Genomic DNA, 12,364 nt, shown 5'->3' with positions numbered 1-12,364 from the left:
CAGGGTTTGCACAAGGTCCTTAAAGTGCTTGATAAAAAAGAAAAGAAAAGAAAGTCGAGGCCTGGAATTCCTTTAAAACAGCAAATTTTTTAACAAGGTGCTTAAAAAGTCCTTGGAATTCAAATCAACCATTCAATATTGAAAGTGTTGTTCATCCATGATATCTGAATCAAGAAATAAAATTGTTTAATCTAAAGTGTAGCCAATTGTCGGAAATTGGTTTTTAATTTAAGCCATAAATATTGGATCCGATTTTTTATATATATATATATATATATATATATATATATATATATATATATATATATATAAAACTGCATTTAAAAGTGAATTCTATCCTTTTAAATGCCCTTTTAAAATGTGGGAACCCTGTGTAACTCACCATCAGTCCACACAACCAGTACCTGTAACTCACCATAGCCTGATGTCCTCCTCTGCCCTTTTAGGTGCAAGTGCAATGGCCACGCAAGCGAGTGCGCAAAGAACGGCGGGAGCCGGCCGGTGTGCAGCTGCAAGCACAACACTGACGGCGCCGACTGCAACGTGTGCAAGCCCTTCTACAACGACCGGCCCTGGAGGAGAGCCACTGCCGACAGCCCCAACGAGTGTCTGCGTGAGTCCTCCTCTCCCTCCTTCATGCAGAGCAGCCACACAGTGCTTATAGCAGGCTTCGCTGTATACAAACTAGCGCTGTACCGAATGTCATTTAAAAAAAAAAATTTACATTTGAAGCTTCTATTGCAGTTTTCAAATGAAGCTTTGAATGTCTGTCGTCATATTTTATGACATAATAAAAAAAAAATTATCCTCAAACTAAATCCTCAATTTGAATAAAGTGATTCATCTGATTAAATCAGTATCTTTTTATTAAATCAACTTTCTTTAACACTTTCAGTGCCACGGACGACATATCTAGTTTTATTAGGCCCCCCACTGAGTGCCCACGACGACAAATATCATTTTATTTGTTTATTAGCGATCTGATTTCATATTTCATCAACCGAGTCTCCCGTTGGTACAGCAGCTCCTCCAGCAGCTCAGAATGGAAAAAAGCGCCCCCTATCGTCTATCCCTGTGTAACTGCAGGTCACTCGCTTAGTCGATATGTAGAGGCGGAGCCAGCTGTCTGCTCAACATGGAAGTCATCGCGGGACGGGAATCAGCCTGGAATATATATTCACAGTAGCCAATACTCAATCAATAAGCGTGATCGATATTTGGAATGGCGATCAGGAATTGGAATGATCTTTTTGGAGAACATCTGATCTGAGGTAAGGAATATATTTGACCAGTCTTGGGATAATCAGAGTTGTATTCGCTGAGATCTTAGCATTTGCCCTATGTGTGTGTGTGTGTGTGTGTGTGCGCGATCGCTGATGAGGAAATCAGAGAATCCATTTTTCAGATCGCGTCTCTAGCGTGCATACGTACACATATACTATCGATAATCTAGCGTTTATTTGAAAACGATTCATAAATAGGCCAAAAAATTACAACGTTTTTGTGTATTCTAGAATATTCCAGTAAACGTCTTTTATCATGGAATCTTTATATTTTCCTTGAAAACGAGGGCTTTTCAAAATGCTATAAAACGAAAATGAACCGATAAAAAAACAATCCGCTTCGACAATGTTGACCTGAAAACGAGTCATTGATAAGCGACGGGCAGATTAGACACGTAGCACATGTGAGACTGTTGTTCATTGACTACAGCTCAGCGTTCAATACCATAGTCCCCACCAGACTGGTGGACAAGCTGATCGAGCTGGTTCTGAGCTCCGCTCTGAGCGCCTGGATACTGGACTTTGAGTGAAAGGCCCCAGGCGGTCAGGGTGGGGGGTCAGACCTCCAACACCATCACCCTGAGCATCGGGTCCCCCCAGGGCTGTGTTCTGAGCCCCCTGCTGTACTCACTATACACACATGACTGTGTGGCCAAGTTCAGCTCCAACTCCATAGTGAAGTTTGCGGACGACACAGTGATGGTGGGGCTGATCTCGGACAACGACGAGAAGGCCTACCGGGAGGAGGTTGAGGTACTGGAACGCTGGTGCCAGGACAACAGCCTGCTCCTGAACATTGGTAAAACCAAGGAGCTGATCGTGGATTTTAGGAGGAGACAGCAGGAGACACACACATCTCAGAGGATCTGACATGGACAACACACATAGACTCAGTCGTAAAAAAGGCGAAGCAGCTCCTCTACCACCTGAGACAGTTAAGGAAGTTCAGAGTATCTGGGAAGATACTCCAGTCCTTCTACTCCGGAGCTGTAGAGAGCATCTTGACTGGAAACATCACTGCCTGTTATGGAAACAGCACGGCACAGGACAAGAAGGCCCTACAGCAGTGTTTCTCAAAGTGGGAGGCGCGCCCCCCAGGGGGGGCGCAGAGGCATGACAGGGGGGGCCTTGAGATTTATTAAAAAAATAATAATAATAATTTGGATTCCAGAAAATTATCACTAAAGTGCTATCTGTTGCAGCTGCACTGTTCTCCATGAAAATACCATTTCTCAAAATCTGAAAATTATTATTTAATAAAACACAGAAAAGGATCACCAAGTTACTCTGGATAAAAAAAAAACCTTTACAGACAACATTGAGACATTGCATAATGTAGTTCTATTGGATTCTTATTATATATTACTATTGTATTATGCACATCGTTGCGGGCAAGACCCCCCGCATTTCATTGTATACTTGCCGTGACAAATAAAACTCTTGACTTGACTTGATAGCCATAATTTAAAACATAGATTAGGCGTTTTTAACGCTAACATTGAAGTGGATGGTGGGCATTCAACCGGTAAATCAAGGTTAAGCAAGGGCTCTGAAAGTGTTAAAGGTCCCCTGTCTTATAAATTGCCTTTTCCAGTGTTTAGCATTGTTTTCTAGCAATGGGGGTTTGTATCAATGGGGTCTGTGTCTCTAATTCTCATTTTGGCATCAGTCCAGTCTCGAGTTCACGAGATCCTCTCTCACTGAACTAAGCCATTCTGATTTGACTGTTATGCTGACGTGAATAAGGCACTGGTTGTAGTCACCGCCCACAATCAACAATTCGCTCAACAACAGAGCGAGTTGAAATACTGACCCTCAAACAGGTTGACGTGCGCGGGTGCCGACAGAGAATCAACTATTCGCTCAACAACGGAGCAGTGGGAATAATGCGGAAGCGGTCTCCCTGTCCCTGACTCTCCCTCTCTCTCTCCACGGTCCACCTGCACCCCACACACACTCCCGACCGTGCGCGTGGGGAAACACACACACAGTCGGGAGCACTTGCATATCACTGTCAACCTGCTGCAAAATATCATTGCGCACGCTCCCACGTGCGCGCCCGTATTCCGATCCGTGCAATAATATTCACAGGGGTATATATTGTCATTTTAAACCAGTTAAGTTAGTGGGATTATGCCCCCCGCGGCGAAATTAATTAGTATCCCCCTCAATCTCTGTCTCTCTCTGTCTGCCAGTGCAGACTGTGGGTGACTGTCACTCAAAGCGCTTATGGGTGCCCAGCCCAAAACAGCTTGAAATCTTGAAGTGGAAAAATGCTGCTTTAGAGTACTTGATTAGAAATACAAAACAATGCATTTTTTGGAAAAAAACTTTACAGATGTGTTCCATAGACTCACAGGGATTGTGTAAAGTTGCCCAAATAGTGAAAGGAATAGCAAGACACAGGACCTTTAATGAATATAACAAGTCAGTGTCGTCAACATGAATAATCCAATAAGGGCACGGTTGGTACGAAAGTGATGGTGACGTCTTGATGGAGCGCCAAGCGCCAATGTTTATGACTAGTCATTAGGGATGGGTACCGAATTCGGTACTTTTGAGGTACCGAACCGAAACACGTCGGTACTACAGAGTATCGAATCAAGTGAGAAACCGAAAAAAAAATAAAAAAAAATAAACATTTTTTTTTATTTTTTTATTTTTTTTACTTTTTTCTTTTCATGTCAACGTTCACACGCACAATATATGCTTACCTAGGATTTGACTTGATTCAACAACAAAGCAGTCGGAGCAATGACAAGCCGAAAACTGTCGAAATTGTAGTTATTTGAAGTTTGGATTTTTTTTTTACGACTGAGGTAGGTAAATTAAATTTCTTGAGACTAAAGTACCGAAAAAAGGTACCGTTGGGTACCGGTATCGATTCACAGGTACCGGTACCGGTTCAAATGTGAAAGGTACCCATCCCTACTAGTCATATACTATAATATTAGTGTAGCCTAATCTTTATCTGCAACTGTGAAGACAAACCCCATTGGTTTAACAGAATTAATAAACAAAAAAAATTATAATTAATTCGAATGTTGATTTAGAATTCGAATGTCAACGTTATGATTGAGGCTTCGAACTATTCGGTACAGCCCTAATACAAACATACTGTGTTCGAGCCAATCAGCAATACCAACTGTGTCACGTGACTAAGTTGCCCTCTTACCTGCACAAACTGCTGCGCTAAAAAAAAGTACAACAGGGCTCTATGGAGAAACCATGACACACACATGACTAAAAGTTGATTCAAATGAAAACGGCTGGATGTCATTTTGGCATGGATTGATTGTTTAGATCGCTAGTGTGTCTGCCCCATTCTGACCAGGATTACGTTCCTTTTGCCTCCTTGATGCGCAGCACACTGAGTCAGATGTGGACAGCGAACGGGTGGTATTTACTTTTATTTACTTAGTCACGATAGGTTCAACCTATTAGTGACATCACACATGCAACTCAGACTTCAGGGAAGTACAGAGAAGCTCAAAATCATGCCTCCAAACAGGATTTTGTGAACTAATTTAGTGAAACTAAATGTAACAAATTAACACATAGATATAAATGTACTGAATGGTTATTTCTTATTTTATTTATTATAAAAATAAAATCTGATCTTTTTTTTTACAGATACCCGATCCAGCTATTTTACTGATATTGGCGGCCGATACCGATACCAATATTGGATCGGTGCATCCCTATGTTTTACTGCTGGCTGCCTGGTGTTTACTAATAATTTATATTGACTTAAGGTTAGACAATACTAAATCAATATGATATGCTCTCACACAACCTCACCTTTGCTATGACACAGTAATATCCAAAGATGCCTTTTTTTTTTTAATATATATATTTTCCCCCCTCCATTTTCCTCCGATTTTTCTCCCATCCCAATGTTAGTCGTATGCCAATTCCCAATCCCCTTCCTGGTCGCTGCGCACTTACCCCCCACAGTCAGATCATCTGGGAGAGTGGAGGCTATCACGTGCTTCCTCCGACACACGTCCAGCCAATCAACCGCTTCTTTTTCACCTGGCAGCGCGGATCCTCCCTGAGAGGGCGTAGCGTGTGGAAGGATCACACTATCTATCCCACTCAGGTCCTATCCGCGCTTAGCAGGCGCCCCGACCGAACTGTAGGAGTCGCTGTTTACAACGACCCGGACCCACCCCGCCAGCTTCTCCCACCCTCTAATACAGCCAATTGTATTAGTGTGAACGGCCAGCCAAGCTGGTGACAACCCCGGAGATGTGAGCTGGATTCGAACAGGCGAATCCAGCTCACAGCTCCGGGGTTGGTGACGAACGCAATCTCCGCTACGCCACCCAAAGATGCCTTTTCTAATGTACAGTAGTAGGGGTGGGACGGTACGCATCCGAACCGTGTACCATACGGTACGACCCCCATGGTTCGGGGCGTCTGTGTATCGTACGGTTCAGATGACGCGCAAATAAAAAAATTCATTTGGCGGAGCCGGGAGAGGTGAGCACTGGCTTCAGGCAGCAGCAGCAGCACTGCAGCCAGGTGCTAGTCAGTTTGTGTAAAAATGGCAAGCACAATATAAATCAATCTTCATTACGACTTTAAAAACATAGCCATTAACATTACATAGGCCTACACACATCTTGCCATAGCGTTAGCAGTTTGTACAACACAACGCACGTTTTAACTGTAGTAGCCCGCTAGCTAATAGAGTCAATGAAATGTTACCGTAGCTACTAGCTAGCAGAGGAGGAAATGGGAGTCTGAGAGGCGGAGTGTTTAAAGACAATGATAGGCGTTTATTCAACATCCAAGAAGGCTAACATACAACTGTGTTTTACTAACTCCAACCGGGACTATTGCCGCTTTCCCACTGCATGCCATCACCTCCTAACGTTGGCGGAGCGCGTTGATAACATTGCCTGAGCTGGCGGTCCGTGACACTAAAATGTCCGTGGGGACAGGGCGCCAACCCATAGATAGTTCCAACTAGGGCTGGGCGATATGGAAAAAAATCATATCGCGATAACGATATGATACTTTTTTTTTTATTTCTCGATATCGATAATTATCGAATTGTTATAAGTATAATTTTTTTTTTTTTTTTTTTTTTCTTTTAACAACAGATGTATGTTTATTTTGCAGCAATTCTTTGTCATTGCCGCCATCTTTAGTGTTACATCCCCTCACACTCCAGTTCTCAGGCTGCAGCTGGTTTAAAAGCTAAAGTAAACCGGCTTCTCTGCTGGCTGTGGCTCCAGAGGAGTTGAACAGTTCTGGCTCTGCTAGTTTATTTTCGATCTTTTGGCGCTTTTTTGGTGGACAAACCACTGCACATGTGCACTGTGACTCGTGACTGGAGTCTAGTTCTGCTAGCACACATAGCCTACTGTGTACAGACGGTTTCAAAATGTATTTTAAATTAGAAAGCAAACAAAATAAATGGACAAGAGAAAAAGAAATCTGAATTTGGTCAGTATTGTCATTTGGACAAGCAAAGCCATTACTTTAAGTTGCAGGCAAGAAAGACAAGTCTGTCCACTGTCTCTGGTTTTAAAACTGCCCTGTTGCAGGTAAAAAATAAAAAAAAAAACGATTTTTCGATTTTCTTTTTATTTCGATATTCGATATCGATTATTACAATATATCGCGATATTTATCGTTATATCGCCCAGCCCTAGTTCCAACTCACCGAATTACGTAATCCACCACAGTTGCACTCAATATTTAAATAATGTTAGTCTAAATAAATGTAGACGGATACATAATAATTTCAAGCAGAAAACGAATCTTTCCATTAAGAACTGACAATCAGGGAATTTAAACATGGTTGACATTTGTTTTTTTGTGTTTATATTAAAGAAAGGAAAGTCTAGTGCTGGCTGAGCATATTGTTTGTTTGCACTAAGTTAATACTTTGACAAATGTAGCCTATATTTTCAGTTCGGTCTTTGTGTGCCAAACATTATTAACCCTTTTTTTTCTTTTTTTAAATAAATGAGAAGCATGTTTAGATTTGAGTGTTAAATTATTATTATTTTTTTATAAAAAACAATATATCGAACCGAACCGAAAACCGTGACCACAAAACCGAGGTACGTACCGAACCGTGGGTTTTGTGAACCGTCCCACCCCTATACAGTAGTAGTAGTAGTAACAGCTAGTGCGTAACTCCGGTTATATGTACAAGAGTTGCACTTTTTACGAGTCACCATATTAGCTTATTTTATGTCATTGTAAAATTGTATAATAGAAAACCTATTATGTCGGCCACTGCTGGCAGAGGAATATATTTCAGATTCAAATATTTAGAAAATATCAAGTCTCGAGTCACTGTCGATCATTAATCCAAAACTAGGGTATGCAAATTAAGACAACTATTCATCAGCATGCAAGGTCATTGATTAACACCGTGCTGTACTAAGAAAATTTGTGCAACCAAATGATGTGCTGGTGCGACCAACTGAGACAGTTAGTCAGGAGCCCTGCAGGACCAAACTGAGCTGAACCACACTGCAGCTGGCCGTCCTAACGCTGATGCAGCGACCTAGAACAGTATGGCTCGGTCAGTATGGAAGGAACAGTATGGAAGGAACAGTATGGCTCGTTCAGTATGGAAGGAACAGTATGGCTCGGTCAGTATGGAAGGACCTAGAACAGTATGGCTCGGTCAGTATGGAAGGAACAGTATGGCTCGGCCAGTATGGAAGGACCTAGAACAGTATGGCTCGGTCAGTATGGAAGGACCTAGAACAGTATGGCTCGGTCAGTATGGAAGGACCTAGAACAGTATGGCTCGGTCAGTATGGAAGGACCTAGAACAGTATGGCGCGGGTCAGTATGGAAGGACCTAGAACAGTATGGCTCGGTCAGTATGGAAGGACCTAGAACAGTATGGCTCGGGTCAGTATGGAAGGACCTAGAACAGTGTCTCGGTCAGTATGGAAGGACCTAGAACCGACCTAGACCTAGGCCGACAAATGACGTGTCTAGTGTATTCGAGAATATTCCAATAAATGCCGTTTATGACGGAATCTTTCTATTTTCCTGAAATTTTCGAGAAAACGATAGCTTTTCGAAATGCTATAAAAAGGATATAATTAAAAAACAATCCGTTTCGACAATGTTGACTGCAAACAAGTCATTGATAAGCGACGGGCAGATTAGACACATAGCCATAATTTAAAACATAGATTATGCGTTTTTAACGCTATCATTGAAGTGGGTGGCGGCATTCAAGGGGGTAAAAAGGAAAACACAGCCGGCACTGAAAGTGTTAAACAGCCAATTTTTTTTTAACAAGGTGCTTAAAAAGCCCTTGAAATTCAAATCAACAATTCACATGGAAAGTTTTCTTCATCCATGATAAAAAATTTCTGAATCAAGAAATATATATTTTTTATTTATTTTAAGTGTAACTAATTGTCAGAAATGGGTTTTAAGCCATAAATATTGGAGCATTTAAAAGTGAATTGTATCCTTTTAAATGCCCTTTTAAAATAAAGAATAGTGCGTACTTGAAAGTCCTTGAAATTCCATTTTGCAATGTCTGTGGGAACCCTGGGTTGGTTCACTTGAACAAAACCGTTGCAAAATCTTTTAAATGGGTGTGTTCATAAATTCAATCTGACCATTTGATACAGAGCATCACAGATTGTAGAATTGTAATGGAAGCATTTGTTCTTGCCTTGTGCATACGATGGGCTCAGATAGAGAGCAATAGCCAAAATACATCATAGATGAATGTCTTCGTTTTGCACTTTTTATTAGAAACTGAGTTGGTGAGATAATACGCTTAATTTCTCCCAATACCGATGGCACAACCATGAGCTTATCAATACTGAAGCCTTTAATTAATTAATAATTTAGTTTAATACCGAGTTTCATTACCCATCCCTACCAACAAGCCTGAGAAGGAAACTGTGCTAGTTTCATTCACTCTTATCAGAAAACACTTTTGTTTTGGCGACATCTATTGGTTGATAAGCAACCATTTTTGTTGTTCACTGTATTGCTGTCGAGACTTTACAGACATTTCAACAATATAACAATAATAAATATGAATAACTATCTATATAGTACTTCTTTTCACACATGGACCGCAGTCCAGAGTGCCCCACAGCAATTTGTATAAAATGAACATAAAATCAGCACACATTTGACAGAATAAAAAACAATGAATAAATTGCAGACCTAAGAATAGGTATAAAAGACAATAAAAGTAGTGCAATGCAAACATGCAGACTTAAGAATAGGCATAAAATAAGTACAAGTGCCCCCGCCACCACGAGGAAAACCAGTGAATAATCCCACGCCCCCCACCGCCAAACTCCACAGAGGAATGACAGGCCACTTGCTGTCCATCTTGAAAACTCATGTTAACTACTGAGTTAGTCTTGTGTTTATTCCAAACAAAGCACTGTTGCTACTGGTGATGTAAGGCATATCACTTCCTGTGTGCCTTTCCTGGGAATGTCCTGCCAGACACCCACTGTTCAGAATAGCCAAGAACAGCAAATGTCAAAGCATTCATGAACTGATATTAGGTAGAATCATTATTGTGTTGCATCAATTGGCAATATATAGACTATTATTTATATGAAAATGTTAGTTATCTCATTGGAAAAGGAATTGCCTAAAACAAAGTGAAAATTCATACAATACTACAGTCCAAAATTGTCAATTCGCTTATTTTTTATGGTTATAGCAGGAAATTATGGGGTTTTGAACACAGTTGGGAAATATGTCTGGGCTTCAACAAGTGATGCAAAGGCTGTGCTGTGTCCATGTTCTGAATCTTCCACAGAAACTGAGAACTGGGTGCTGGCTGGCTGTACATCTTGTTAACTACTTATCACTTCATGAGGAGAACTAGTGCAGGAGCTCATGTCTCAGTTGAGAATGACGGCTGAACTTCTCTTCCTCTTGCTCCTCACTGACTCGTGATATAACTTAAGCAAGCTGCTGTGTTATGCCATGATTTGACCGTAACTTACATCCTCTGTGCAATCGCTGCTCAGGCTGTAACGTCGGGCTGAATGAAATAGGAGAGGCTGCTGATTGGGCGGGCCAGTAGAGGCTGCTGATTGGGCGGGCCAGTGCACAGTGTGGGTGGGCCTAATACTGCATACACCACTGGTTTGTTATGGTGGACGGTGTTCTGTTCTGTTTCGCTGTGCGTGGGTGAGAGGCGAGAGCTAACTTTCCTCACACTCCTACACAGAGCTGCCTCTACGTCACACAGCCTGCGAAACAGCTCTGTCCCAAGGGCCTTATTACACTCTCCCACACGTTCCACTGTCAAACATCTCTGCCCAAACAAGAAGTAAACTAACCCAGTACTACCTTTACTCGTATTATTTACCCTTAACATATTGAATAAATAGGCGGCTGGGTGGCGCAGCGGACATTGCGCTTGTTACCAACGCACGAGACACCGGTATCGAATCCAGCTGTCGGCATTGCCTCCGGCTTGGGCCGGCCGTCATACTAACTCAATTGGCAGAGTTGGTGGGTGGGGAGTCGATGGGTTGTAATCTGGACGTTGTAAACAGCGACTCCTACAGGTCGGTTGAGGCGCCTGCACAGCAGAGACAGGGAAATGGCGGGGGCAGTGTGAGCCTCCTACACGTTACACCTCGCCAAATGAGAGTCCGCGCTGGCAGGTGAAAAGATGCGACTGGCTGCCTACACATGTATCGGAGTGGACATGCGATGGGCTTCTATCCTCCATACAACCGGCCAGTGGGGGGCACATGCGAGCAACGTTCAAGACAGGGGAGGGTAGAATTGGCACGGCTAAATTGGGATGGGAGAAAAATAGGAGAAAAAGTGGATTTAAAAAAAAAACATATTGAATAAATAATATAATATTATTGCTCCCCACATATTTCTTTTGTCCGAATGTCCAAAATGAGTTGACAACAGTTAAATAATTACATTTCACGGCGTCTGTGCAGCCTCGTTTATTCACTGATCATGAAAACGCAGATTAACTCGGCATTACGCAGTTTCCTTAGTTTCCTTACGCAGAAAAGACACTATATTATACTACTTTTCTGATAATTACATCACTGCATTTAATGTTTTTACAATTTGTTTTTCAGTGATACTCTGTATGCACCCAATGCAACGTTAAAGCCGCATTTTCTTTCAAACTAATCTGACTTTAACTAATCTGACCACAGATGTCCCGATTTGGTACAAATATTTGCCCTCTTGGGCCGGAGCTGTTACAGAGGCTGTGTGACATACAGGCGTAGAGACGGCTCTGCATAGTGGTGTGTTGCAGTATAATGTATAACACATCATTACTTTTTCAGATAAATGAGCATACAAGTCTGTTTTTAGGTTGTGGAGTCTCATTATCTAAAGAATTTTGTGTTGTCTACATGTTTAAAGAGAGGTTATGCACTTTGGGATGTGGTATTGGAAGCATACTCCTAATAATTAATTATAGAGTGAAAACTTTATGATGCAACTGTAAGTACATTGACTCGTCAAAAACGTTCACGGCTAACTTTTCTGCTTCTACATTTGAAATATCATCAGTTAAACAGCAGGGTTCGCACAAGGTCCCTGAAGTGCTTAAAGTGCTTGAAGAGAAAGTCGAGGCCTGGAATTCCTTGAAAACAGCAAATTTTTTAACAAGGTGCTTATTAACCCTTTTCCCGCCAATAACGTCGTACGACGGGTTTCAAGTTCATGCGAATTCTGCCAATAACGGCGTACGACGTGATTCTGATCATAATTTCATATTTTCGCCATGGTATTTGTATTCCACTCACGGAGCCTTGTCAGATGCTGATGGACTCAGCACAACTCTGCAACGCTTCAATACTGCCACCTGGTGGCTGATCGGCGAGTTGCCAAACCGGAAATGCCCATTGCAGCTTGGTCCGTCCCCTAATTCCGTCCGGCCACTCGTTTTAGCATCCCGGGACTCAATACACACACCGTGGATATGGATCTTTGCCATAACTCAATAATCTACATGATTTGGGCGTGTATTAGTAATATACAAACCGGAAATGGATCGCCTAGATCCCCACCACATAACTGGGATCTGTTTGCTCCACTCTCATCGCCCAACGGTA

At 42.0% G+C, this 12,364-nt stretch overlaps 1 protein-coding gene across 1 annotated transcript in view; it reads left to right on the top strand.

Moving 5' to 3' along the window:
• Window positions 1-12,364, top strand: part of lamc1 (laminin, gamma 1) — a 161,307-nt gene that overhangs the window by 76,947 nt on the left and 71,996 nt on the right. Inside the window, exon 4 of the mRNA XM_084320745.1 lies at window positions 447-613. Within this exon, the coding sequence (XP_084176871.1) occupies window positions 447-613 (167 nt within the window). The remainder of the gene's footprint in view (window positions 1-446; window positions 614-12,364) is intronic.

The sequence above is a fragment of the Notolepis coatsorum genome (assembly GCF_963971535.1).
Source record: "Notolepis coatsorum genome assembly, chromosome: 8".
In the NCBI taxonomy this organism is placed as follows: Eukaryota; Metazoa; Chordata; class Actinopteri; order Aulopiformes; family Paralepididae; genus Notolepis; species Notolepis coatsorum.
This window is presented reverse-complemented; position numbering and strand designations above follow the sequence as displayed.